We start from the raw sequence: 26838 nt of genomic DNA, 5'->3' as shown, positions 1-26838 counted from the left end.
GATTCCAGCCTCACCAATCGGGGTGGTGGTACTGACGTTTCCTACTTTCCCAGACTCCTGGAAGTGGGTTTAACCATCGTCCAGGCTGCAGGGGCTGAGAGTGGGGGGCTCTAATAGAGCTGCCCCACAGAGCCCCTTCTCTCTGAGACCAGGACTTGAAAGAGGAGAGAGATATTGCCAGCAGTGCCAGTGCTGGGTGGGGTGCAAGAGCAGAGGACTAGAGGGGGTGTGTGTGTGTGAGAGCATCCTGCAGACATCTAGGGTGCAGGGAGTAAGAGAGGCTGGGGCCTGGGTGAGAGGAGTACTGATGATTTTCTGTGGGACACACTACCTGATGTTACACACACACACACACGTGTGTGTGTCCGCCAAGCCTGCTGGGTACTCCTGCACCTGCCATACATGTGTGTGCATGTGCACAAGGGTGTTGCAGGCTCTGGAATCTACAGTCAAGCCTGCCCCAACTCACTCACCTAGCTCTTTACAAAAGTTACATTTCATCCATCCGTCCATCTATTCATTCATTCATTCATTCATTCATTCCACTACTGGGAGTGCCAGGACCTGGGCTGGGCTGGAGGACGTCAGGTACAAGCCTCTGCTGGTGGGTGAGGGCTGATACAATCTGTGATGATGATGGTGTATCGCGCCAAGTTAGACGCAGATGTACTTCTCAGGCTTTACAACAATACTAACCCTCTGCGAAGAGTAACGGGGGAGAGAAGAAAAGGCTTCAAACGGGCGATCAAGTGGCGCTGACTCTTGGCATACTGACTGGCTCCCCCACTTACAAGGCCAGCCGGCTGCGAGTCAGCGGGAAGCCCCTCCCGCGGGGGCCCTTGGAGAGGCAGCGCTCCAGCCTTGGCCGCCCGGGGGCGCTGTGGGCCCCCGGGAGCGGGCGGCTCTCGGGCTGCCGGCCGCGCTCACTTGCTCTGCGCTCACTCGCGCGGAGGTTTCCCCGCCGGCCGCGTCCCGTCCGCTCCCTGCGAACCAGGAGTGCCCCCTGCGCGCCCCCGGGCTCCGCTCCGGCCCGGCTGCGCCAGACGCAGCTCTGCCCGACGGCGACATGGGCGTCCCCCCAGTCCCGGAGGCTGGCAGCTGGCGCTGGGGGCCTGTGCTCCTCGCCTTCTTCCTGGCTGCCTCCCGAGGTAAGGTCGGCGGAGCCTGGGTGCTAGGGAGGAGCAACGGGAGAGCACAGCGGGGCAGGGTGGGGGGGGGGTCCCAGGTCAGATGGGGGCGCCCTGGGAGCCCCCTTCAGCCTGCCGTGACCCCAGCCCGCGGCAGGGAGGCCGCTAGGACGGCTTGGCAGGGGCGGCGGCTCTCTGCCAAGTGCCCTGGCTGGGTGGTGGGCACGCGTGTATGCCGACAGCTGTCCAAGCAGCTGCCTGTCCAGACCTTCCCGACCCAGAGAGCCCAGGCACGAGTACCTGCTGCAGCACGGGAGATAAACACGGTGGAGACAGCCCAGTGTGTTCTAGTGGATGCCACTGGCTTTTGACACCTGTGGCATCTCCCTGCACCACCCCAGGACCCCAGGGTCTCACGAGGCGCCGAAGTTGTATACTCTCAGCCAGTGTCCTGTACCCTGGTGACGCTCTTGGTTGAGCCTTGGTGGGCACTGGTCAGTGCAGGCACTGGTCCACAGCTGGACATGGGCGCCCTCTGGTCCTTATCCTGAGGGTCTGATGGCTGAGAGTTGAGTGGTCAGCTGAGTCCCAGCATCGTAGCAAATCTGCAGCCCGGGGACTGGTGTAGGGCCTGCACTGGGGAGAATGTGGGACATTGCCCAGCTTGGCTGTGAGCCCCTTCTAGGTCCTTGGATAACTTATAGCATCTTTCGGGCCTCAGTTTCCTCAGCTCAAACACAGAAGCCATACACAGGGAGGTATCACTTTCCCCTTCCAAAGTCCAGACTGTCACGACTCTAGGTGGTATCCTGGTTAGGACACAGGGGCTCCTTGAGTGGGGGGCAAAGGTCCCGGGACCCACAGCCTGGCCCCTGCTTCTTGCCTGTCCAGGACTGAAGCAGCTGGATCTTGAGGGAAGAGGGGGCCGGCAGGCAGCCTATGGAACTAAACTTTAAACTTTTTCCCTGGGAAGGCTCAGGGAAAGTGTGAGTCATGCAGGGAGTCAGAGGGAGGCAGGAGGGAGGTGGGGAGCTTGGCAAGGGACCCAGTGGGTGAGTCAGAAGAGGAGGAAGGGGAAGACAGGGTAAGAGCAAGAGGAGGGTTCTGAGAGAACCTGGAAAACGCCTCAGAAACTGGGGAGCCTGCAGGCAGCATGGTATCTCAGCGCTGGGAGGCTGGCCTGGGCCTCCTATAAGGAGGAGGGAGCCCACACCCCACAGACGGAGATGCCTAAGCCCTGAACTGGATACTCCCCAGGAAGAGCCAAAGCGGGTGGGGGAGCAGTCTCGGCACCAAGGCCATGGCTCATGGCAGACAGGGCTTCCCAAAGGAGCAGTGGATGGTGGCAGGCAGGACCGGCCAGCATCCCACCCACTACAGACCGCCTGCCCTGCCCCCTCCTTTCCAAGTGACCCCGAGAGGCCCTTCAGTTTTCTTACCCCTACCCTGTCCTCCTCTGGCTGAGCTGCTCTCTGTTCAGCAGCCCCAGTTTGGGAAGCTGAGTTCCAGAGAACTAGGGCATAGAGAGCCAGCTTGCACAGAGCCAGTAGCAGATAGGCTCAGAGCCCCTCACTCCATATTGTCTCTTCAGCCAGGAGGCTTCACCCCCAGAAGTCTTGGCTACTTAAACAGCTTGGTACTCCATCTCTCCCTGGGCCCAGCTCAAGGAGATGATTAGGGTTTGAAGCAGCTTTCCACTGAAAGGAGTCAGGAGAGTTCTCTGAGTTGTGACCAACTCTGGGACTCGGTATTCCTAACTGAAATATGGGCGTGCTAAGGAATATTCATGCTGCTGCCCAGCACAGTGTGCAAGAAGGGGGATAAGAGATGGGGAGGCCTGCTTGCAGGCATGGTCCGGAGGGTGTCTGAGTTGGAAAGACCTGCTCACCGGCCTGCTGAGGTGCCGGGTGGCCCTGGGCAGGATTGCTCACTGTCAAAGCCTTGATGCTTTGGGAAGGTGAGATGGAGGTGGCTAGTGCAGACCTGTTTGTTCTCTAGCTCTTGGGGCTGGGCCAGCACCATGGAGAATGGTGGTGGTGATAATGGCGCACAGGAGCCTAGGAAAAGTTGCAGATACCCCTTTCCTGGGCCTGACCCAGGTTGAAATGGGTGGAGGGAGGCACCTAGGGAGCCAGGACCCAGTAGACCCCAAGGGTGGCAGAGCCTCTTCTTCCCCTATCGGCCTTCCCAGGACCTGTGGAAGTTATTGTCCCTGCCATGTCCTCACAGGCTGACCCAAGAGTCCCAAACTCTGGGACTAGCCCATGGAGGCGCACTGGGGCTGGGGAGGTGAGAGCCCACCTTCCCCTGTATGGTAAGCAGGGTTGCAGGGCCTTGTTGAGTAACCCAATGGTGCAAGCCTCTGACGCAGCAGTGATCGGCTCTTAGGAAATCCACAGTCTGCTGCCCAGAGGCCCTGAGGTGGAGAGAAGCAGGCTTGAGGCCAGCCCATCGGCATAAGGGGGCCTCTACCCAATGCCAGGGGTACGCAGCAATACTGGGGAGCCCCTTGCTGAGCTGGGCTGCTTGCTCTCTCTTTCCCCCAAGTAGGGCAAAGGTTCCCTGCTGGGGCCTGACCTCCGTAGGAGAGGGTGGCCCAGGTGGGAGGTACACCGCTGGAAGGCCACCTCCCTATATGCACACACATATGGGTCTTAGGCCCAAGCAGACAGAGGGAAAGAAGAGAGGAAGAAAGGGGTCCTTGGTGCCCATCGGGTATACTGGCAGTGACCCCTCACCAGCACTGACCAAGCCCCAAAGACTGAGTTTGAGGTGCCAGGTTTTAAGCCAACCGTTCATCCAGGAGCAGTCTGGCCTCACCAGGGAGCTGCTGTGAAGCTTCTGATGGACCCTTGGATCCCCTTAGCAGCAGCGCGGGCATGACCAAGGCATCCTGTGTGAGAATGGAAGGGACCTGGAGTTGTGTGCCCTGCATGCCAGGGCTTCCCGTTCAACCCTGTCACTTGACAGTCTGGCTTGGGGAGTCAATCAGAGCTCCGTTCAAATCCCAAGATGGTCCTCTACTGCTCTGTCACTTTGCACAAGTTACTCAGCATCCGTGAGCAAGTTCTGTCATCTCTCCCATAGGGATGACGACAGCACCTCCCTCAGAGGGCTGCTGTGAATATTCGGTGCACACGTAACACAGAGCCTGGCATAACATAGCGCCTGGGGCCTGGTGAGCTCTGGCTGTGTAGTATTATTCTGCCTCTTGGCTTTTGGAGGCCACACGCCATTGGTTTACCATCTTAGCTCCTTGCTTCCTGCAGGGTCCGGTAGAGCGCCCAGAGCATGGGAAGGCATTGACCGGTTTCACTGGGACGGGACTCTCTAGAATCCTGGAGGTCTGAAGTGCTGGGCCCAGCCCTCTGTAGCACCTCTACACACTTACAGTCTGTAATGCCCATGGAGGTGCCTGCACATTCTCCTCTTAAAGTTCTCCAGAGATGGGGACTTTGCCACTTCAAGGCAAGCCGGACTCAGGGTTTCCTTGTCTTATTGGGGTCTTTCTTGCAACTGAGCTTAACATTCAGCCTGTTTACTCTGGCTGACCATCCCCAGAGAGAAAGACAACGGCCACCATTGTGTCCATCAGTAACTCAGTAATGAAGTTGCTCTGCTCCTGACCGAGCCAGCCTAGTCCCTCAACCTTTCTACATAGGATCTTACTTCCCATGGGGACCGGGGGTCAAGCCCTGTCTCTGCTGTTCACTTACTGTGGGACCACAAACACACACGCCGCCTTTACCTGAGCCCTGGGAAGGCTGGGTAACAGGGTCTCGGCAACGCTGACCACTCACTTCGGAAGGGTAATCCCATGATGGTGTTTCCTGACCTTCAGTCCATTTGTTCACCACTTTGGGGATTTCTCCAGTGTCTGCCCATCATCATATGTACCCTCTTTAAATCTACTTATTCTTTGACTTAAGTAAATAGATTTTAAAAGGAAACTTTGTATCACTGCCATAAATGGAAAGCCAGTGTCACTTGCCATAAATAGAACAAAATCATAAAAGTACATAATAGGAAAACCAAATAAGGTAAATTCTAGTTGGAAACTATAGCCTGGGGAAGGCTCCAAGCCTGCTGTACCTTGCAGGAAAAAGAAAAAAAAAAAGAAGAGCTTAGCACATAATAGAGATGTTTTGAAGACACACTGGCATCAAACTGGGACTTTCTCTTTGATGTAATCAGGACTGAAAGAGAATCGAAAAGGGAATAACCTTCGCTCTATGTGATTCAGTGTTATTTAATGCCATAAAACTGAAAGTAAAACTACCTATGCTGTAGATGCCGTCAGCTCCTCTCCATTGAAAAAGAAAACTCACCACTGTGAGGAGTGGCGGCTGGGGGCAGGGGACAGTTCAGCTCTCCTGGAAGAAGGGAGAGATGACAGTGCTCATCCTAAAAGGCCAGGACAGGGTCAGAAGGCCTTTCTGGGCTTCTTCCAGGCCCCAATTCTCCCAGCCCCCGTTGCCTTCCCCAAATAAATACAGTGGCTCTAGCTGGGTCCTCTCCTCATGCTGGGGCCAACGGGCTGTCCCAACAACTACGGAGAGGGTGGGAGAGGGAGCCTGCAGCCTCCCTGGCCAGGGCAGCCTGTCCATCTGCAGGAAGGAGGTGGGGCCTCTGGTCAATCCCTGGCTACTTCTACACCCCAGACCTCTGGAGCGAGACGACCTGGGTTCAGACGCTGGCACCACCGCTTGCTATTCATGAGACTCTGTACCAGTTACTTAACCTCTCTGTGCTTCAGTTTCCTCATCTGTAAAGTGGAGACGATAACAGTACCCACCATATAGGGAGGGAGGATTCAATAAGCGACTCCACATAGAAGTGATCAGAACGGTGCCTGGTGCAGAGTTAAGAGCCTGCTACTACACCATTACCACCGAGCCTCCTGCACTGAGGGTAGGGCACAAAGAGATTTGAATCTGAACCTTAGGAAGTCTTCGCAGCACAGGATCTTGAGGGTAGCTGGCTGGAGCTGGTCGTCTGGGCTACATACAGCGTCCTCAGGGAGGGCCTGGGAGAGCTGAGGAACGAGTCATCCAGAGACGCATCCACTGGTGCGGCTCTGGCCAACCGCCCAGGCCCTCCCTGGGGAGGTGTGCCGGCCAACAGCCTCCAGCCCCAGATGCACCGATGCTTTCCCAATGTGCTGGAAGTGCCGCTTCCTCCGATAGAGCCTGGCTTCCCCTTCCCAGGCTCCCTGGTCCAATGTGAATGGACACTTCCTGCAGGAGCAGGTATCAATAAACACATCTGAGATGCCCTTTGTCCTCACTGGCCACGGAGCCCCATGGACGGACCTGCCGGCTCTGGGCCCTCAGCCCTTTGTCCCGGAGGTACTTCCTGGAGCTTAGCACTGGAATCAGGACCAGTCCTGCTTGGTCCTTGCCTCTTGCCCTCTGTGCTCTCCATCTTGATAAAGACAGAACCTAGCCTTTCCTTATACCCTCCATGGGCTGTCCTGGAGGACAGGGTCTGGCAGGGAGCTGGAGACGAGGTCCATGTCAGTCTGGGGCCCCCTCTGAGGGCGAGGACCTGGCCTTCTGCATCTAGCACAGGGCCAGCAATAGCAGGCCATCAGTAACTGTTTGCTTACAGCCCCTAGCAGCTGGACAGAGTCCAGCTCTTTGGGTGGGGCCTCCTAGGCCTGACTAATCAAGCCAGGGACCCACCTCCAAAGGCTGGGGCGTTGCCTTGGCGACCGTGGAGTAAGCTCATGCCAGGTCAGGGTAAATACACAGGCCTGTCTACACCCACACACACCCATCCCATGCACACCCACAGGGTTTCACGAGGTGAGAGCTTATGGGCGGAAAGAGGTCACAAAAAACTAGCATCCCGAGATGAAGGTGAACAAGAACTCCTTTCCCTACATGGGAGCTTTCACAAGAGGCTGAGCCCCTCCGCGGCTGAGGGTCCCACTGCTGGAAAGTGGCAGAAGCGGGGCTAAATTCTGAGCGGAAGTCCCTTAGGGAACTCTGCACCCCCATGGCCTCTCTGCCTTGGGCCTGGCTCATGTTGGGACCTTAGTAAATATTTGTGGAATGAAAGAATGATGTTTTCGGTTTGGGTCTGAGGCAGAGCAAGGCTGGCTGCGTGGAGAGCACAGACGTCAACTGGAGGTCAGTTTACTCTCTAAGTAGCTGGAGGATGAGGTGTCAGCCCCGCCCGCTGGAGGGGTGGAGGGCTCTTGCGCCTGTAGTGCTGGCTTGTCCAAGGTGTGGGTCTCAGTTCAGCCACGTAGGGCTGTGTGGCCTTGGGCAAATCGCTTGACTTCTGATTTGATTTCCTCATCTTTAAACTGGGGATAATGAGACCTACATCAGGGGCGTCATGAGACTTATACGAGTATAAAGTGCTCAGCAAGTCCTAACATGTAAGAGGGGCTCATAAATGCCCGTGATCACCTTTGTAGCCCATTCTTGCCTCCTTCCTCTGCCCTAAGACAGCCTTTCTCATCTGCCACAGGGTTTCAGAGCTGGAAGGGGCCTAGGAATGTGGGGAGTCTCTCCAGATAGGAGGAAGAAAGGGAGGCCCAGAGAAGGATGGGATCTGCCCAAAGGCACACAGTAAGGGCAGGGCTAAGTGGGGATCGGGGCCCAGGGATCTGCCTGCCCAGGCCAGAGTTTTAATCCTGAGACCTCACATTTCCCAGGATCACAGCATTCTTCCTCCAGGTGTTTCTGCCATCTTACCCAGCAGCAGGTGGGGGCTGGGTGGGTGGGATGCAGGGCCCCAAGAACAGCACAATGATGGATGGTTCCCACATGGGCACAGGCTCAGCCCAGGGCTGGGGGCCTTTTCCTGTCCCACATGCTCTCGGCCACCCTGGAGCCAGGGGCCTTCCTCCCCAGTCTCCGACAATGCCCCAGGTGTCCAGAAGGATCTGCCCCTGACAATAAGCAACATCCTCCCGCCAAATAATTATAATTCCAGCTGGGCTATTTATAGCCCCTGATAACACGTGCCCATGCGCAGTCATGGAAGGCACGGGGCATGTGCGCTGTTTTCCCTAACGCCGTGCCCTTGAGAGTCCTCCTAAGGACAGGCTGCCCGTGCGCCTTGTCCTGGCTGCAGTCTCAGACACCACAAACAAGATGTTTTCTCTCCCCCCAGGACAAAACCTGTAGATGCCCGGCCCACTCCTGTCTGGCCCTTTTGCTCAAACTGAATACTCTCACCCATGCCCAAACCTAAAGCCCAGGGTAGCTTCTCCTTTTTCTAAAAGGGGAAGAGGTCCTTCTGGGGCGTGTGGGGTGTAAGGGATTGAGCAATGCCCCCTCCCCAACTCTGTCTCTGAACCCCAGTTCTGTGTGTCCCCACTGTGGGTCTTCAACGAAATCGCTCCTCGGGCTGAAAATCCCCTCTCCACCGCTTCCTGGGCAATTCTGCAGTCATTAACACCACTGCTTGGACTCAGGGGGCTCTGGGCCTGACGTCCTGCTGGAGGCCCTGGGCTGGTGCCCCACTGGAGGCCCTGCTGCTTGCTCCCATCCTGCCCACACCTACCCCGCCCACAAGCTAGCCTCAGTCTTGCCACATCTTGGCCCCAACCCGTCCACACCTCTGTCCACTCAACATTCCCCGCCCTGCTCAGCTCTGTGCTCCACTTCTTGCGTCTGCCTCTGCCCACCCCAGACCTGCGGCCCTGGCCTCTACTGAGCCAGCTTCCCCGTGGCCCCCAAGGTGTGTGTGCTCCTGCAAATGCTGCTGGATGTGGATTCGGCTCTCACCCTTGGCGATAGTTCTGGGGCTGAAGATAATGTTGGGAAAAGGGGAAACCAGTTACCAGCTGGGAGAGATGCTGCTGGGAGCTGCCCTGTGGCCTGCTGGGGAAAGGGGGAGTAGAGGGCAGAAATAATCCAGGGTCCACCCTCTGGGTGGGTTTTTATTCTCCCTTAGAGGATCCTTTCTGTAGCTACTCCCCACTTCCATTTACTGGCACAACCAAAATTTGGCAGTCAGGCTTCCACCGGGGACCTTGGGTGGATCATTTCCTCTCTGAGCCTGAGGGTTTCAACTGTAGAACAGTGGGCTTGGGGAGTAGAATCCCTCCCTGGTTACACCAAGGAGCCACACTCATGGATCAGAAACTCAGATGCCCACGGGACATTTATGGTGAGGGAATGAGGCAGGCCAGGTGGGAAGTTAGGGAGTAAGTAGGAGGGACCGCAGCAGCTAGAACACCAGTGTCCCATCTAAAAAGGAGGCTGCTGCTCAGATCCAGTGGACGGCTGCCTCATAGGAGAGCTGCTTTAGTGTTAATTTACTGACTCTAAAAGAGAAGCTACAAGTCGGAATTTTCATATCAAATTCCCGGTCTTTACATTTTGGCGATCTCAAAAAAAAAAAAAAAAAAAAAAGAGTAAAATACGTTGAGGGTCAAATAACATATGTTTGAAGGCTGAGTATGGCCGGTGGGCTGCCAGTTTCTACAGTTTTTTCTTTCAGTACAGAGTCTAAGTGCCTGAGTTTAATTTTGACTCTAGTACTTATTTGCTACGTGAACTTCGGTGAGTTACTTAACATCTCTGTGCCTCTGTTTCCTTATCGGTGAAACAGGAAGGAAAAGAACACCTGCCTTACTGGGTTGTTAGACATGTCCATGCTATTCCTTCTTCTAGTTCTAACTAGATCCTGCTTCACCTGAAGCCCCCATGCTCTAGGTTCTGAGTTTATACCCTCTGGAACTTCAGGCAAACCACTTTCCCTTTCTGGGCTTCTATATTTCTGCTGGAAAGGGAGATCAGCATCTCGCTGAAGAAGTTCTGAAATCCCTGCTTACCTTGGCAATGACTTTCCAAAAATCTGGGGCTCCCAGACATGGCTCCCTCTCACATGTGGGTGCTGTTAAGTGGGAGGCTCTGGTGTGTGTCTGTCCTTTTTACCTTCTGGGGCTTAAAACTCCACCCTCGCAGACATATTCTTTGGGGCCGTGGCTTTGCTGCCTCCTCACACTGTGCTTTAAGTATGCAGGCAGGCCAAGGTTGGACCACAGCTGTTACCGGTCATTCACACCTTAGTGGGAGAGAATCTCAATCTGGCTTCTCCATTCTGTTGTGCAGAACGGCTTTCACTCTTAATGTCCTAACGTCTCTTGAATTGCAGAAATGAGTTAGAGACCTATCTTTCCCAGGTATCAAGCACCAACCTTCAGAGCATTTCATGTAAATTATCTGTAATTCTGCCTCAACTCTGGCAGGTAGCTGTTTCACTTCCATGTTGTACAGTGGGGAGTCTGAGGCCCAGGGTCTATGTAACTGTCAGCTGTTGGACTCCAGTGCAGGGCGGGCTAATTCCAAAGCTACACCAGGCTGCCCTTCTCCTGACTGGGCCAGGCTTTCAGCTCTGCCAGGTGAGGGGAGAGGGGGATGGGCTGTAAAATAGGGAAGGGGCATCTGGAGGAAGAAGTCGTGTTGTTATCTTGGGTTCAGGCAACGGCCATAGAAAGGACATATCCATTTTGATACTGTCCACATTTACAGGGTCCTCCTTCCCTGTCTGCCCGCAACAGCCCCTGATTGTAGCCAATTAAAATCAAAATATCACTAATGTCTAATAACTATAGCTATCCCTCCTATGTCTGCAGGGGGCATGAGAGCTCACATCTCGCGTTCTCCTCTTTTCGTCATCCTGTCCTCTCACAAGCCTCTTGTAGCTAATATTTTCCTCACTGCACACATGAGGGAACTGAGGCTCATAGCTAGACAGAATTTTCTGTTTTGAAGGGCCAGTGCTTTGGGGGTGAACCTGGTTAAATGCTGGGAGGCTGGGGTAGGATAAAGAGGACCAGGGCATGGCTTCATTTGCTTATTGAAAACAAAATGAACTAGAAAATATTTCTAAGAAGACTGGGTGGCAGGCGGGTGCCTGGATGAGACGACCTTTTCTGCGTTGCCTGTCCTTGACCCTTAGACACCTTGGGTTTTCCTGCTTCCCTACCACCTTCCACTTGCTGGAATCCTCTCTGTCCGTCTACCCCAAAGACCCTCCTTCCTTTAAGAAGTCTCCTGACCATCCCCAGGAAGGTCGTGTCCTCTTTTCTCCAAGTTCCCTGAAGGCTGGTACGGGTTTGCCCTTTAGCCTATGGGGTTATTTTGTCAAGAGGCAGGACTTGTCTACCCAGCTAGGCCATAAGCCCCTCCAGGTGAGATGGAGCACCTGGCACAGGCCTCACGCAGGTAGACGCTCTGTTAGGGCTCACGGATGAGGAAACGCGAAGGCAAGGCCAGCCCTGGGAGCCGCTGGCCCCCAGAGGGGCAGTCAAGGGCCAAGCGCTGCTTTTCCCCAACAGCCTTCCTCTCCTCACCCTGCTTCCCACCCGACGGCACTGGGCATGGAAGCTGGAAGTGCCAGGGGCCAGGTGTGGGCAGAGCCGTGGTGCCTGCAGTAGGGGGATGGGAGCCGGGGCTGGAGCACATGTGCCCCCTGGGAGAGGGACACGTGCTGGCCGGGTCCAGTCTGCTGCCTGCCTGGAGTCTCTCCTATGCCTCATCCAGCTACACCTGGAGAAGCTCCTGTGGCTCCTGCCACACAGCCTGGGGCGGAGCCGGGTTCATGAACTAAAGAAGAAGCTGAGGCTTGGGGAGGTCAGCTGACTTGCCTGGAGCTTGTGGCTGGGGAACCCGCATCTTTGAAGCCCCAGACCAAGGTTCTTCCCTACTCTGGGGGCATTGGGAGTGGCGCCGGCTCAGGCGGGTGACAGGCTCTCGTCTCTCTGAGCAGGTCTGGTGGCAGCATTCAAGGTCGCCACGCCGTATTCCCTGTACGTGTGTCCCGAGGGACAGAACGTCACTCTTACCTGCAGACTCTTGGGCCCCCTGGCTAAAGGGCACGACGTGACCTTCTACAAGACCTGGTACCGCAGCTCACGAGGTGAGGTGCAGGCCTGCTCGGAGCGCCGGCCCATCCGCAACCTCACGTTCCAGGACCTTCACCTGCACCACGGCGGCCACCAGGCCAACTCCAGCCAGGATCTGGCCCAGCGCCATGGGCTGGAGTCAGCCTCTGACCACCACGGCAACTTCACCATCACCATGCGCAACCTGACCCTGCTGGACGGCGGCCTCTACTGCTGCCTGGTGGTGGAGATCAGGCACCGCCACTCGGAGCAGCGGCTCTACGGAGCCATGGAGCTGCAGGTGCAGAGAGGTGAGGGCTGCCTCTGTGGGACAGCTGGAGTGGGGGCGTCACGCTGGGGATGGTGCCTGTGCTTGTCTGGGAGGGGGAGCGGAGAGGAGGACAGCGTGGCGGTGGGGTGGCGCTGTGCATCTGATGGTGCGACACTGTGCTGGAGGCTGTGTGATTCTGTATGGGTGGTGCTGGCACTACAGGGGTGGCACGGTGTGTGGAGCTGTGTGCGTGTCTCTCTGGGTAGCTGGCTGTGATGGACGGAAGGGCGTATGTGGCTCTGTTTATGACAGTGGGACTTTTTAACGGGAGGGGGTGTATGAACTTGGGCTGGGAGTGTGACTGCTCACCACAGTTCCATGGCTCACACCTGGGGTGTCAGGAGAGTGTACGTGTGTACGTGTGTGTGTGTGTGTGTATGTGTGTGTGTGTGTCTAGGTGAGAAGGCAAGGGGTGGTAGAGTAGATAGAGGTGTGGGTATGGGCAGGTATCGACATGCCCCTGAGGGTGTCATGTGTCATGACAATGGGCAGGGCATGCCTGGCTGTGCAGTGAAAATATGCCTCCGTGTGTGCATGTGTGTGTGTGTGTGTGTACGTGCGTGTGTGTGTACGTGCGTGTGTGTGTATGCGTGTGTGTGTGCGCGCAGCTGGGCCAATGTTGCCAAGGGGACACTACTAGCCTGAGTACCTGTGACAGGAGGGGGGGCGTGCCAGCCTGGACAAGTCTTCCTGGTCTCCTGGGTCTGACACCCACCTAATGACCCTTCTCTCTGCTCCCACAGGCGAAGAAGCACCATCCAAGTGCGCTGTGTACCCGCCCTCCTCCAAGGAGAGTGAAAGTAAGGAACCACCTTCTTGGCTCTTCTGGGTTCTCTGTTCTCCTCTGTCCTCATCCTGGACCCAGACCTCACTCTGAACTCTGACCTCATCACCCCAAGCCCACGGAACCCCCATTCCTCCTCCTTTGCTGCTGCCTCTCCCTTTTGTTTCCTCCTTCACCTGAGCCACTGGGCTGCAGCCCCCAGAAGCCCATGTCCCTTCCAAGGCCCAAAGCCTGAGGAAGGTGGCTCCTGGAGTCCCAGCTCCTGACTCTCTGAGTGGGGCTGTGCCCTGGCAGTGACCTTTGGCCAAGTGCCCTCGCGACAGGTACTGGGTGCCACAGGCTGCCGAGCTTGTTTTCAGTGGGCACGGCTCCTGCACACTAGCCCTCTGCCACAGGCAAAGGTTGGAGCGCTGTGGTGGGTGTCCTCCTGGCTTGGACTCAACTATTTAAAATCTCCTTGTTCTCTGTGGGGAGGGAGGAAGGAGAGGCTCAGGAAGGGGAACAGAACTACCTTTTCTAGAGCTCCTACTATGTGCCAGGACTGTGCTAAGTCCTTCCAAGTACTGAGCTCCTACTATGTGCCAGGACTGTGCTAAGTCCTTCCAAGTACTGGTATCTCAGTGGCTTCTTATAGGAACCCTGTGAAATAGGTGTCACCAACTTCACTTTACCTACATGGAAATGGAGGCCCAGAGAGGTGACGTAACTGCCTCAATTCACACAGATGACAAGGGAAGTGCAGCTGGGACTGTGCTCACATCACCTTTTTCCCACGTCGGGGTAGGAGACTGGACACACAGTGTGGTGGGTATCAGTCAGCCCCCTGGTATTTGCCCAGAGGTGCCCTACAGGGGATGGGGGCACTGCTTCAAGAGGTGCCCGGGGCTTCCCTGGTGGCGCAGTGGTTGAGAATCCGCCTGCCAATGCAGGGGACACGGGTTTGATCCCTGGTCCAGGAAGATCCCATGTGCCGCGGAGCAACTAAGCCCGTGTGCCACAACTACTGAGCCTGAGCTCTAGAGCCCGCGAGCCACAACTACTGAGCCCGTGAGCCACGACTACTGAAGCCTGCATACCTAGGGCCCATGCTCTCCAACAAGAGAAGCCACCGCAATAAGCCCACGCACCGCAACGAAGAGTAGCCCCCGCTCACCACAACTAGAGAAAGCCCGCACGCAGCAACGAAGACCCAATGCAGCCAAAAATAAATAAATTAAAAAAAAAAAAAAAAAAAAAGAGGTGCCCGGGCACTAGGAGGCCAGGCGAGAATGCCCAGCAGCTTGGAGACAGCAGGCAAAGGGGGGACATCTTAGGGACACCCCCCTCTTCTGAGAGGAGGGGTCTTGGCTTCCTCAGCCTTCTCTCTGTTAGTATTTATCAGGCATCCAGTGTGGACCAGCCCCAGCCTAGGCCCTGGAGACACAAAAGTGCAGGCCTCCTCCCTGCCCTCCAGGAGGACATGCACCAAAACCGAAGCCAGGAATGGGAACAGCTCAGCTACGGCCCCGGCCAAGCCCCCACTCAAAGGCTGTGGTGACTTTCTATTCGAACTACTCATTTTTTTTTGAAGCAACAAATGGACCAGCCAGGAACAAAATTAGAACGCACAGTTGGGTCTGAGTTAGACCCACATGGAACCAAGAACAAGCCCCTCTTCCTGCACACCGCAGAGCTCGTGTGTGGCCTCGGCGCCAAGCCACTGCCCTTCCTCACTTCCTCCACTGGCAGCTCCCTGGGGAGGGTGGAAAGGGGGCCCCCCCACCCCGAGCAGCCCCTCCCTTCCCATGCAGCAGCCTCGTGACTGTGTGCGCACACGTGTGCTGTGCACAGGACAGGGTGAGCCTCACGTGGTGGGGTCCCTGAGTGTTTACTTCCCCATCGCCCCTTCCACTCTGAGCAACCCCCTAGTCCCACTTCTGCTCCCGCAGAAACACCTCCGCCACAGCCACCATTTCACAGATGGAGAAACCAGGGTTCACACGGGTGAAGGGACTTGTTCCCAGTCTCTCAGAGCCAAGAGGAGAAGCCAGAGTGCCTGATTCTCAGTGTGCAAACCCTGCCTGAGCACTGGGGCCTTCCCCTCTGTCAACACTCGTTTCCTGAAAATTAGCTGTATGAGTTAAGTCTTGGAGACAGAGACAGGCGTGAAATGGAGAGGGAGTGCAGATCTGGGTCGTTTTTCTTGATCTAGACTCTAGAGAAGCAGCTGCTGGAATTAAGGGAACAGGAGTCACCTGGGACATCCCAGGAGTCTGGCTGAGGAGTGCCCAAGAGTGAGGCAGGACCTTGAACTTGACTATTAAGGGTCAGGCTTCCTTTGCTGGGCACCTCTGCTCTCAGGTTTTGACATTTTCCTCCTCTCCAGTTTGCGGGATGTGCAGCCTCACTCTGCCCCCTGCTTCCCTGAACTACTGTCTACAGGGAATTGGCTAAAGGCCAAAGGGACATGTTTGCTTCTGTCTCGGCATCAAGGGCAGGGGGATAGCGTCAATGATCTCTGGAGTCCCCTTTCGATGCCCTTCCAGGCCCTTGGTTCTGGAGGTCTGCAGACTCCAGCTGTGGTGGAGTTCTGGCACTGAGGCGGAAGTGGCCTCAGATGAAGAGAAACCCGGCTATGCTTTTGGGTGGGGTGTGTGGGCTTCGGACAGTGCTTCAGTTCTCCGGGTACCGCGTGTCCACTGAGCAACGTGAGCAAGTGTGTCCCTTTCCAAGTAGCAGGGAGGCCCCCTGTGTTATCTAAGGTGCTGAGTCAGGGCTCAAAAACTAAATGCCCGCAGGGCCCGGGAGCTGGTGGGTAGGACAGTAGGGAGGGGTAGAGACTGTGGTGAGCACCCAGCTGCCAGTCTGTACTTGCAGTTGCAACCGCCACATGCCAGGAAGGGGGCCCAGGGTTGCCAGAGCCACTGAATTTTCAAGCAAAGTCAGAAGTCCAGATTTTACATGAACTCCCTGAATTTTAAAATGTTGGCAACTAATTAAATAAAAATTAAGTACTGTGTCGGCCATAGTTGCAACCTGAGTCCATTCTAGTGAAAGGCAGTGTGGTAAAGTGGGTAAGAGCACAGATCCTGAAATCAGCCAAGTTGCTTAACCTCCCTGTGCCTTAGTTTTCTCATCTGTAAAATGGAGATGACAGTTACAATCATACTTTCCAGGTTGTTATGAGGCTAAAATGAGGTCCTCTGTGTAAAGAAAGCGCTAAGAACCATGCCTGGCACGGAGTAAGTGCTGTGTATGTGTTGGCTACTATTACTTCTAATGTGGAATTCTAGGCCTGGCTTCCCAAGTCATCTCATCCATTCCCCTGTGCCAAGGCGGGATGGCAAGTAGATGGCAGCCGACAGTGGACACATATCCTGTTTTCTAACAGTTTGAAACATTTGCCTGGTGACCCACGTGCTTAGTAGGCCGCAGGGCTGACTTCTGGGTACTGCCCTCCACTGCCACTTGCCTTTGGAAAGATCCCAGTCCCTGCTGTAAGACAGGTGCCCCCCAGCCAGCCTTGGTACCTGATCAGTTAATGATGCTTCCAGCCAAGGAGCTCTTTGAGTTTCCCTTCTCTGACTGCAGCCCCAGTCTCCTAGCGTTATCTCTGGGGAGGAGGAGGCTAGCTGGTCTATGAAATCCTCTGAATGCTCACAGCAGCTTCAGGTGGCAGGGGAGGTGATGAGAGGAGTGGGGCTGAGGAAGGTGGTACCCAAGGAGTCCAGGAGCCCCGAGTTGCTGGGGGGCTGTGGTTTTTCACTGAACCTGGGGAAGGGGGCTGGGCAGCCCATCTCCCTGAGAAACAACCTCCCCACCCCCCACAACACAGCAGGAGGTATGGTTTGCTTTCATCCAGCCCTGTCCCTGGAACCGGGCAGCTCTACTGAACTCCCCCTTCCTCCATAAACACCCTCAGGGTACTACTGACAGGCCCTGGGCAAAGACTCCTGAGCAGGCTGGGCCCCTCCCATCCCACCCCGCTCTGTAAGGGCCTGGCACACTGCTTGTTGCTCGCTAGGCAGGTGCCTCTGCCGGTGCCTGATCACCTTCTAAGCATGAGTCTGGCTCTGGATGGCTACAGAGCAGGAGCCCCCAACCTCACCCCCAGGTACTGACCACACGTAGCGGGAGGGCTGGGGAGCTGTGGAGAGGCCGTGCTCTGCAGAGGAGCCCATGGTGTTGGAGGGCAGCTAGCCCACAGAACTCTCCCCAAACTCTGCCCCCTGGCCCTAGCCTCAACTCCCAGGCCAGGCTGTAAGGAAACCAAGCCCTGATCCCCTAGAGGGGCCGAAGAGAGAGAGTCTTTGCTTGGGGACAGGAGTCAGGTAGAGGCTGGGCCAAGCCACCCACAGCCAACAGGGAGCTGGACTCAGTGATCACTGACTGACTACACCAAATGCTGCCTAGTACCAGTCTGGAGGAGACCTGCTTTGACGACCAGAAAAGAGCGCTGTGCAGCCGGTTTCTCAGTGCCCACAATAAGGTCCTGCGATGGGGTTTAGAGATACTCAAATGTCTGAATTATAGAACATTTAACTTTCAATACTCTCAAAGTGCAGCCTCGCTAAGATCTGTGGGGAACCTGCTTTAATGTGGAGTCGAACTTGCTTTGTAACAGCACAGCAACTGTTCTTGTACCAGCGGGTACTTCTAAAGCGCCTGAAAACAGCTTGTTCTCTTCTGAGGTCTGAACAAACTCCCTGAAAGCTTGTTTACACCGTCAGGTTGTTCAGCAATACAATGAGATAAAAACAGCCTTTATTCCCAAATAAGTAGTGCAAAGGCAACATTGAGCCCGTTCACCTCCCCAAAGCTCCCTGAAGCCAAGCTGACGCTGTGACAAGGTATCCCAGCCCGTGGTTTTTCTGTCAGAGGGAAGGGCTAAAGTTGGGAAGGAAATGCATTTACACTGGTTGTGGTTCTGAGGGCACGTCTGTTCCCAGCCAAACTCCTGGAGTCAGCAGATGGACTGAAATAAATCAAACCTCCCATGCTGTTGATGGGATCGTGAAGCAGTACAAGTTTGTTTTAGAGGACAATTTAGCAATAGCCTAAAAGAAAATACACTTACTCTTTGGCTCAGCACTTTCACTACTAGGGTTTTATGTACGGATGTACTTGCCCAAGTGAGCAAAGATGCCTACACAAGAAGTTCATTGCTACTTTATTAGTTATGTTGAAAATGGAAGAAACCTACATACACACCAGTAGGGGACTGTTTCAATAAATTTTGGGTGAGGCGCGTGATAAAGCCCTAGGCAGAATGAGGTAGATCTCTGTGCCAATACAGAGAGGTGTCTAAGCTGTGCTAAGTGGGAAAAGCAATTGTCCTGTGATCCCGTGTATGCTCTACATGCGGGGAATGTATCTAGACTATACACAAAAAAACTGACAGTGATTATGTCTTTGGAGGGGACCTGGGTAGAGGGGGAGGAAGAAACTTTTGAATTTTTTTTAACTTGTAAATTTTTTTGTGTGTAATTTCAAAAGTTTAAAAAAATTTAAATGTTGGACAAGGATTCACATTTCCCTAGTTCCTGCCCCAAGATTTTTCCCCGTGAATTGTACATGTGAGATCAGTTTAGAGGGCCTGTCCTGGAGCCAAGGAGTCTCTCCGGGGATAAATAGGGCTTTTTATTCATTTATTATTCATTGAGATAAAACATATATAAAATTTGCCATTTTAACCTTTTTTTTTTTTTTTGCGGTACGCGGGCCTCTCACTGTTGTGGCCTCTCCCGCTGCGGAGCACAGGCTCCGGATGCGCAGGCCCAGCAGCCGTGGCTCACGGGCCCAGCCGCTCCGCGGCATGTGGGATCTTCCCGGACCGGGGCACGAACCTGTGTCCCCTGCATCGGCAGGCGGACTCTCAACCACTGAGCCACCAGGGAAGCCCTATTTTAACCACTTTTAAGTGTTTGATTCAGTGACATTAATTATGCTCTCAGTGTTGTGCAATTATCACCACTATCTATTTCCAAAAGTTTTTCATGTCTGGGCTCCTTCTGACCTTGAACTCTGTGGCGTGAGGTCTGTGAAGGGCCTGCTCTCCCTTTTCAGGGAACAGCCTGTCACCCGTGGTCGAGCTGTTCCCCGTGGGCTGGGATGAGGACCCTTCTCTTTCCCCGCTTGAGCTGCCTCAGCTGTAAGCGCCTGGCCTGATTCCTGGTGCTGTGGCCCCCCCGGGGTCCCCAGACCTTCCGTGCCTCTGCAAGTCAGTGAGGGTCTGGCTGTGGGGCGTGGGTAAAGGTGGGTCCCCCTGTTGCCAGGCCTTCCCTCTCTGGGCCTCAGTTTCCCCTCAGGAAGTGCAGTGGGAACGGGGCCTCAACTTGGCCGCCTCTGTCCTTTCAGGCATCACGGCTGCTGCCCTGGCTACGAGCGCCTGCATCGTGGGCATCCTCTGCCTCCCCCTCATCCTGCTCCTGGTCTACAAGCAAAGGCAGGTGGCCTCCAACCGCCGTGAGTATCCCTGCCCGCCTGGGCTAGGTGGGTGTGTGAGTGACCTGCCCCAGCCGCCCCCCTCAGCCACGGGGATTAGCAAAGGCTAAAGGCAGGCACAATTCTGCTCTTCAAGAGACAGGAGCTGCTACAGGTCTTGCAAGGAGTTGGGCTCAATGGTGGAGAGAGGAGGGGATCCACTAGCCCCTTGGCGCTCAATGAATAACTGTTGAATGAATGAATAATCATACGGAGTAGCTGAAATTGGCTTCTAAAAGTGCTACCACCTGGAGACTGTTTGGGGCCCTGCTTTAATGTATGGGTAGGCTTGTCTTGGTAGAAATTGTTGGGACAAAATGACCTTTGGATTATCAGAACTGCGAGGGATCTTAGAGATAACTTGATTCAGCTCTTTCGTTTTACAGGTGAGAAAGCTAAGATCAGCAGGGTTAAATAACTAACCCAATGTTATATAACTTAGTAAGCAGAAGAGCTAAGACTCAGACTCAGAGCTTTTCACCTCACGCTTTTCAAGGAACATAGTCCCACCATAATAAAAGCACCCATCAGCATGCGTGTCATAGCAGACGGCCCCTAACCAGTAGGATTGCTGTGCCAGGTACCACGCCAAGCTTGCTATATACGTTCTCTCACACATTCCTCATAACCCCTCTAAGAGTTTGCTCCTACCATTGGCCCCATTTTACAGCTGAGCAAACTGAGACACAGAGCCGTTCAGTAACTCCCTTAAGGAACCACACAGCGAGTACGTGGTGGAGCCAGGTTTCAAGTTGTGACCACAAATACCTTTTCACCCGTCTCTTTGGGTGACAGTGCCCCTTGCCCTTCCTCTGACTCCACCCATGAGCCTCGTCCTGTCTCAGTCTTCCAAGAGCGGGAGGGTGTGGGCCCTCGCTTCGCCTCCCCCACCTCTTCCCCTCTTGTCCTCTGCAGGAAGGCTTTGGCTTACACCTGATTGCCTTCGGCTGGACTGTAACGACTTGACACCCCTCTGTCCCTCTGTCACTGGGTCACTCAGAGGCTGTGGCCACCTCTCCCTTCCTCTCAGGACGCCCTTATTCCTCTTACGAAATCCACCACAGTCTATCTACACAGATACCCTGGGGTGGGGGCCGGGGTGGGGGAGGGTAAAGGGGCTGGAGTAGAAAGAGGAACCCCGGGGGTCAACCAGGGAGAGAAATCATTGCAGAGCTGCCCTCAGCTCCTGCTCGTCTGTGGAGCACTTCCACGGAGGTGGGAAGGGGACGAGGAGGGGGCCACGCTCAGCTAGGCTTGGCTCCCAGCAGAAGAGGTGCTTTCTGTCCCCCTTACTCCAGACCACAGGGCTGTCTCCATCAGGGAACGGGAACTGGGAAACAAATTCCTGGCAGAGGACGGCGTTGGGTGGAGGAGGCGCACTGCTGACCCTGTTCTGGCGCCTCACAGCCTTCCTTACAGGGCCCCAGGGGGTTGGCCAAGGCTCTGCCCCTGTCCCGGGCTGGAGGAAGGAAAACCAGAGAGGGGACATCCCCAGGCCAGAACACTGTGGGGTGTCCTGAGGACACGGGGAGCTGGGGTCAGCCCCCAGTATCTCCTATTCCACGCACTGGGACACTTGCAGACTGAGGGCTTCGCAGAGGAAGGGACAGATGAGCTGGGTGCTGAAGAATTGCACTGAAAGAAGGCTCAAGGGGGTGCGGTGGGCCGACTAGGGCTGTTGAGCACGTCTTCTGAAACTCTAAACGAGCCCCATTTCTGTGATGGACAGCCACTTCATAGCACCATTACCCAGATTTAATATATGCAGTAACAGGAAGGTATCAATCATTTATCTCCTAATAAAAGTATTTTTGAGGGCTTCCCCGGTGGCGCAGTGGTTGAGAGTCCGCCTGCCGATGCAGGGGACACGGGTTCGTGCCCCGGTCCGGGAAGATCCCACATGCCGCAGAGCGGCTGGGCCCATGAGCCATGGCCTCTGAGCCTGCGCGTCCGGAGCCTGTGCTCCGCAACGGGAGAGGCCACAGCAGTGAGAGGCCCACGTACCGCAAAAAAAAAAAAGTATTTTTGAGGCCAGTCCCCTGTCCTCTCCACAAAGAAAAAAAAAATGACTTGCATGGTCGAAGGCTTAGAGACAGACACAAGAGATGCCAGAGGGGACGATGCTAGAGAAACCAGGTGCAAAATGGAGAGGGAGTGGAGATTCAGGTCATTCTTCTTGATCTAGACTCTAGAGAAGCAGCTGTTGGAATTATGGCAACAGAAGTCACCTGGGATATGCCAGGAGTGTGGCCACAGGGCAGAGGCCGAGTGGCCCAGAGCGGGGCAGCGGGGAGGCAGGTCGGAGACAGAGTGGACGGGAGCGTGTGTGGTGCACTTTGGGCAGGATGATGGCACGGAGCCTGGCACAGAGCCTGGAACAGAAAGTATGCTTGGGAATGAGCCAAACTCAGGAAAAAAGAAAGAGAAAGGGTTGGGAGCACTGAGGAAGGCAGTGTGCTCTGGAGGCCAATGGGTGTTGCAACCTCTCTAGTATCAGGGCCTCGGTGTCCCCAGGGCAGAGGAGAGGATGAGCTGAGGGAACGCAGAAACCCGCACGAAGCCCCACGCAGTCACTCGGTAAACAAGGAGCCATGATTCTGATACCTCAGAGATTTCAGGAACTTGTGTGCAACTTCCCGTGGGTGTTCTGTTGTTGTGCCCCTCCCCTACCGCTTGTTTCCCCATCGTAATCAGCAAAGCCCGTAAAAGACGAGAAAGATCTGTGGGAGTACGTGGGGAGCTGCAAGAAAGAGGGAAGTTGGGGTCACTGCATCTGGTTGGTGGCCAGTTTGGGGGGTGGGGAACCCGCACAGTGGGGCAGGGTGGCAGCAGCTTGGCTGCAGAGTACAAAGTAGTAGCATGGCTGAGAAGTGATAGGGTCTCAGGCCCCCTAAGTTTCCTCTAAGAGATGTTGCCTTGAAAGCCACCCTATTAGGCAATGCAGAGGACGGGACAGAGAGGACCAGGAACTCTAATTAGGAACTGACCTTCCGACACTCCTGCCCAGTAAATCATGGCTGACGACCAGAACGTGACAAATGTCCAAACAGGAAACGGCAAGTTCAGGAGCCAGGCCTTGGGTTGCTCATGAATGTCTAACATCACCAAGTTAAGACATGGGAGAAATCACTGGCTGCCTTTCGTTTCCTGGCAACAAATGTTGTCCCAGACACTTGTAAAATGCAGCCCAAATTTCATTTATCACTGGTCAAAAGGGGCCACTCACTGAGGCCTCACCTGCTGGGTAGACACGCAGAGCACTGCCTGCCATACGGGCTTCCTGAGTGAACAGAAGTGGGATCCAGGGCTGAGCACGGCCCTGTCCAGGATTGCTCCCGTTCCCCGAGGGGCATCTGCCAGTGGGGGCAGGGATGCTGTCTAGGGAAGCCTTCCCTTTGTGACTAGCTTCTCTGTCTGTTTGTCCCTAGGTGCCCAGGAGCTGGTGCGGATGGACAGGTAAGGCCCATGGAGACCTTCCTGAGAACACTTCTAGCAGCTGTGCCACCCCGATTCAGAGTTTGGCAGGCTGTCTCTCTTCCCTGGGCTGTCATCTCTGAAGGGCAGCATCTACACCCAAACTCCTTCTGTAGCAGTTAAGGGGGAGGGAGATCTTCTAGCCAGGACAGACTGGTCCTGATTCACCAGGATCTCTTCCCCTCTCCTCTCTGGTCACTGCTTATACCACGACAGGGCTGAGGACACAGGTGTGGCCTCCCTGGTCCTCTCTGTGCTCTGGGCCAGCTGTCAGGAAGGAGATATTTCTGGGCAATAGGGCCCCTGTTTAGCTGCCTGGCACAGCTGGTTAGAAGAGCATTTGCCATCTGCCACCGAGGCCTACACATCTGTGCTGATTGGCTGTTTTCCCTGCCACCCCTCACCCAGCAGTCTGAGCTCCAGGATGCTTGGATGAACTACGCACCCACATTCGGGCCTCAGTGGTCAGCCAGGCCAGGGTGGGGGAGGGGAGGAAGCAGCTGAGCCCAGGCAGACACTGAAACATGCAAAGGAGGCCAGCACATCTGGAGTTGTGGCCCCTCCCTGCAGGGCACCCCAAGGAGAAGGCTGTCAGGCTACAAGGGCAGAGGCTGACCGGGCTCAGATGGAGGAGGCAGGTTGGGGATAGAGTAGACAGGGAATGTGTGTTGGTGCACTCTGGGCAGGAAGCTGGCATGCAGGCAGGCACGGAGGGCGTGCTTGGGAATGAGCCACATTTAGAAATTTGGCCCCAGTACATGCAACACTAAATTCAGAGCTCCTCCCTGATGTTTGAAAGGGATGATATTCAAGACGGGTCACAGGAAGTCCTGCTAGAATCTCAGAGTTGGAGGGGTCCTCAGAGGTTGTCCCACTCCCAAGCAGGAAGAATGCCTCCCTTCAGCTCAAGACAAGCTGTGGGGACATTCAGTGCTAATGCCATTAACTCTACTGACCAAAGAGAGACTTGTCCCCAGATTCCTGAGGCGCCTCTGACCCTGGGCTTCCTTCCTGAGCCTGGGGCAGATGGTCAGACCACAGGGTGGAGCTGGGGTCAGATGCCCTCAGTTCAGGGCAGGTGGCGAGGGCAGCCCATGGCCTTTTCTCTCTGGCCCTGGATCCTCCCTTCCTGCTAGGAGAGGCTGCTGAGGCCTGAGGTGGGAAGGCAGGTGAGGGGAAGGGAGCAGAGAAGGCAGGCAGGCGAGAGGGCAGAGGCCTAGCCCCAGGCAGCACGGATGACCTTCAATTCTGATTCTCCAGCAACAACACTCAAGGAATCGAAAACCCTGGCTTTGAGACCTCTCCACCTTCCCATGGGATGCCAGAGACCAAGCCCAGGCAACCCCTGACGTACATGGCCCGGAGGCAGCCTTCTGAGTCTGGGCGGCATCTGCTCTCTGAGCCCAACACTCCTCTGTCTCCACCAGGCCCCGGGGATGTCTTCTTCCCCTCCCTAGGTAAGTGCTTCTCTTCCCTCACGGCTCTATGGCCCGCAAGGTCATGACCTCTCCATGGCATGCAGGCCATCAGCCTCACTCCCCGCCCTCCCTGGGGAGTCCTCACAGCCTCAGGGTGTGGGGTTGGGGGGGATGAAGGACAGAGGAACCCCCACTTCACTCTGCTTCTCCTTTCCTTTGCAGACCCTGTCCCTGACTCTCCAAACTCTGAGGCCATCTAGACCAGCTGGGGGCCGTGGGCAGTTGTGGCTGGGCCTGGGGCAGGTGCATTTGAGCTAGGGCTGGCCCTCTAAGTGGTCCCTCGGCCTTGGCCCTGGTTTCTTTCCTCCTGCTCTAAGCTCAGACTCTTCGAAATACCCCTGATGGCCAGACCCTCAGCCTCTCTGGATGCTACGTGGCAGAAGGGAGAAGATGATGGATCGCTCAGCCCCTGTCTCAAGGATGGTGGGGTGCTGGGATCCCGCCCCAGAGACCTGAAATTCACCAGCTACTGATGCCAAATGACCTCCATCTTAGAAGTCCCAGAACTGCCAGCTGTGTGGCAGCCTCTCTCCTGGGACATAAGCCTTGGGACCTGACAGCAGAGATGGGCACTGGGCAGACTCCCCAGTGCCACCCTCCAGGCATGAGGGACAAGATAGGACAAGATGTGGAGAGACCCAGCTCCCCCATCTCGCCTGAGACTGCTCGTCTGTCAAACCTCCTTGTAATCATGAGGCTCTGGGGCTGGGCCTGCATGACCCTGGGCCGTGGGAGCCTTCCCCAGCTGCCTTCTAGCAGCCAACTCTGAGGAGCCGTCGGCAGGTTACACAAATCTGGGGCTCCCACTGCCTGCACTCTGGTCCCCAGGATTCATTGGCCAGAAGCCCCGAAACAGGAAGTATATGCTGCGGCACGGTGGCCACTGTGAGCCAGCTGGCATCTTGGGCAATGGGAACCAGGCCGGAGGTTGCACCACCCACCACAGATAGGAGTGGAGGGGAGAGCCAGGGGCCTGCTGGGAAGGTGAGAGGAGAGGGCTCCACCGCCTGCCCCCTGCGGTCGAGAGAGATGGTGACCACATAATGTACTGCTCAACCTGTGGCACTCTTGGGGTGCTATTCAAAACTACTTGGGCAACAGTGCAAAACCTGTGGGTGGATCGTAAGAGCTGGGTTTAAATCCCTACCCTGCTTCCGAGGTGCCTGAGGCCCTGGGAGCCCTCTTCCCCCACCGCCCAGTCTTTGGTCCTCTGTTCCAGTCAATCTGTGCTGAGCCTTCACTGCAGTGTGATCCTGTCGGGTGGCAGGAGCGGGCGTGTCCCTAGAAAGTCTTATGCCCGCTCTGCTCTGGACCCTCTGCTCCATCTCCCGCTTCAGGGCATGACCCAAGTTTGTTTTTATACACGTACATGAGGGGAATCCTTTGTGGAATTTCGATTAAAGAGTTTTAGAGCATGGAGAGGCGTGGGGAGGGGTCTCTGTACACTGTGGGGTGAAAATGGGTGGTGGGGCCTGAGAAGGGGAGGAGAAAGTTTGAGCTGGACAGGAGCCCCGGGCACTGCACTGTGGAGGGCGTCATTTCAACTGGGCATTCATCTGCCAGCAGCCAACGCTGGCTCTGCTGAGCCAGGCCTGGGTGCTGAGAGCCAGGGCTTCAGGCCAGGGTAAGGCCCAGCAGGCAGGGAGAAGCCCGCCTGGCCTGGTTGGGGGTGGGAGTTGGGGTGGGAGAAGGGAACAGCTCGAGGCTCTCCAGCAGCAGTGAGCCCCGGGCCTGCAGTTGAAGCCAGGGAGCCCCTTGGTTGCCTCCTAAAGCTCCCTTCTCAGGCCCAAGACCGTAGGTCAACGTGGGCCTCTAGCTGTGCCCGGGGGCCTTGAGGAGAAGGTGGGCGCGGGCCTCGGGCCTCGAGACTCTGCACTGACTCCTCCAGTGGCCGGAATGCCAAACCCTGGCTCCTGCTTTGTCCCTGGGGATCTACCCCTCGGTTTCATCTGCTTAGTGCCAGCTGCCGCAGAAAGAGGGAGCTATTCTCACAGCTTGTGGGGGCCCAGGGAGCAGCGGTGGGTAGGGTGATACCTGCTAGAGGCAGGGCCAGGCTACCCCTAGGGTTGAAGGACAAGCCCATGGACCAGATTCCTCACGCCCCAGCGCAGAAAGAATGCTCCTGCCCAGTGGGGAGGCTGGCCTGGCCCAAACCTCAGCTTCTGACCTCAAGGCAGAGACAACTTCTAAGAAACTGGCTGCCAGACCCTAGGGCCAGCTGCTCTGTGTGGAGGAGGGTGGAGGCCCCGCAGCAGAAAGACACCACACTTCCTCCCCAGCTTCCTCCTGCATGGCCTCGAGTTCTTCTTCTCTGGACCCTTTACTAGTGA

General features: G+C 55.8%; 2 protein-coding genes across 3 annotated transcripts in view; one reads left to right on the top strand and one right to left on the bottom strand.

The window, feature by feature from the left end:
* Positions 1-26838, bottom strand: part of CDH23 (cadherin related 23) — a 394909-nt gene that overhangs the window by 37316 nt on the left and 330755 nt on the right. The gene's annotated exons all lie outside the window — the stretch shown is intronic.
* On the top strand, positions 907-25925 carry VSIR (V-set immunoregulatory receptor). Its single transcript, XM_022590824.3, has 7 exons — positions 907-1148; positions 11865-12290; positions 13054-13110; positions 19431-19538; positions 22985-23012; positions 24291-24487; positions 24671-25925. Exons 1-7 carry the CDS (start codon positions 1067-1069, stop codon positions 24706-24708), a joined length of 936 nt encoding a protein of 311 aa, XP_022446532.1. The 5' UTR covers positions 907-1066; the 3' UTR covers positions 24709-25925.

This window comes from Delphinapterus leucas, chromosome 16 (assembly GCF_059928025.1).
Source record: "Delphinapterus leucas isolate spDelLeu-1000000601 "Yukka" chromosome 16, BTC_Dleu_Yukka2, whole genome shotgun sequence".
NCBI lineage: Eukaryota > Metazoa > Chordata > Mammalia > Artiodactyla > Monodontidae > Delphinapterus > Delphinapterus leucas.
Note: the sequence above shows the minus strand (reverse complement) of the source record. Positions and strands in the feature narration are given on the sequence as shown.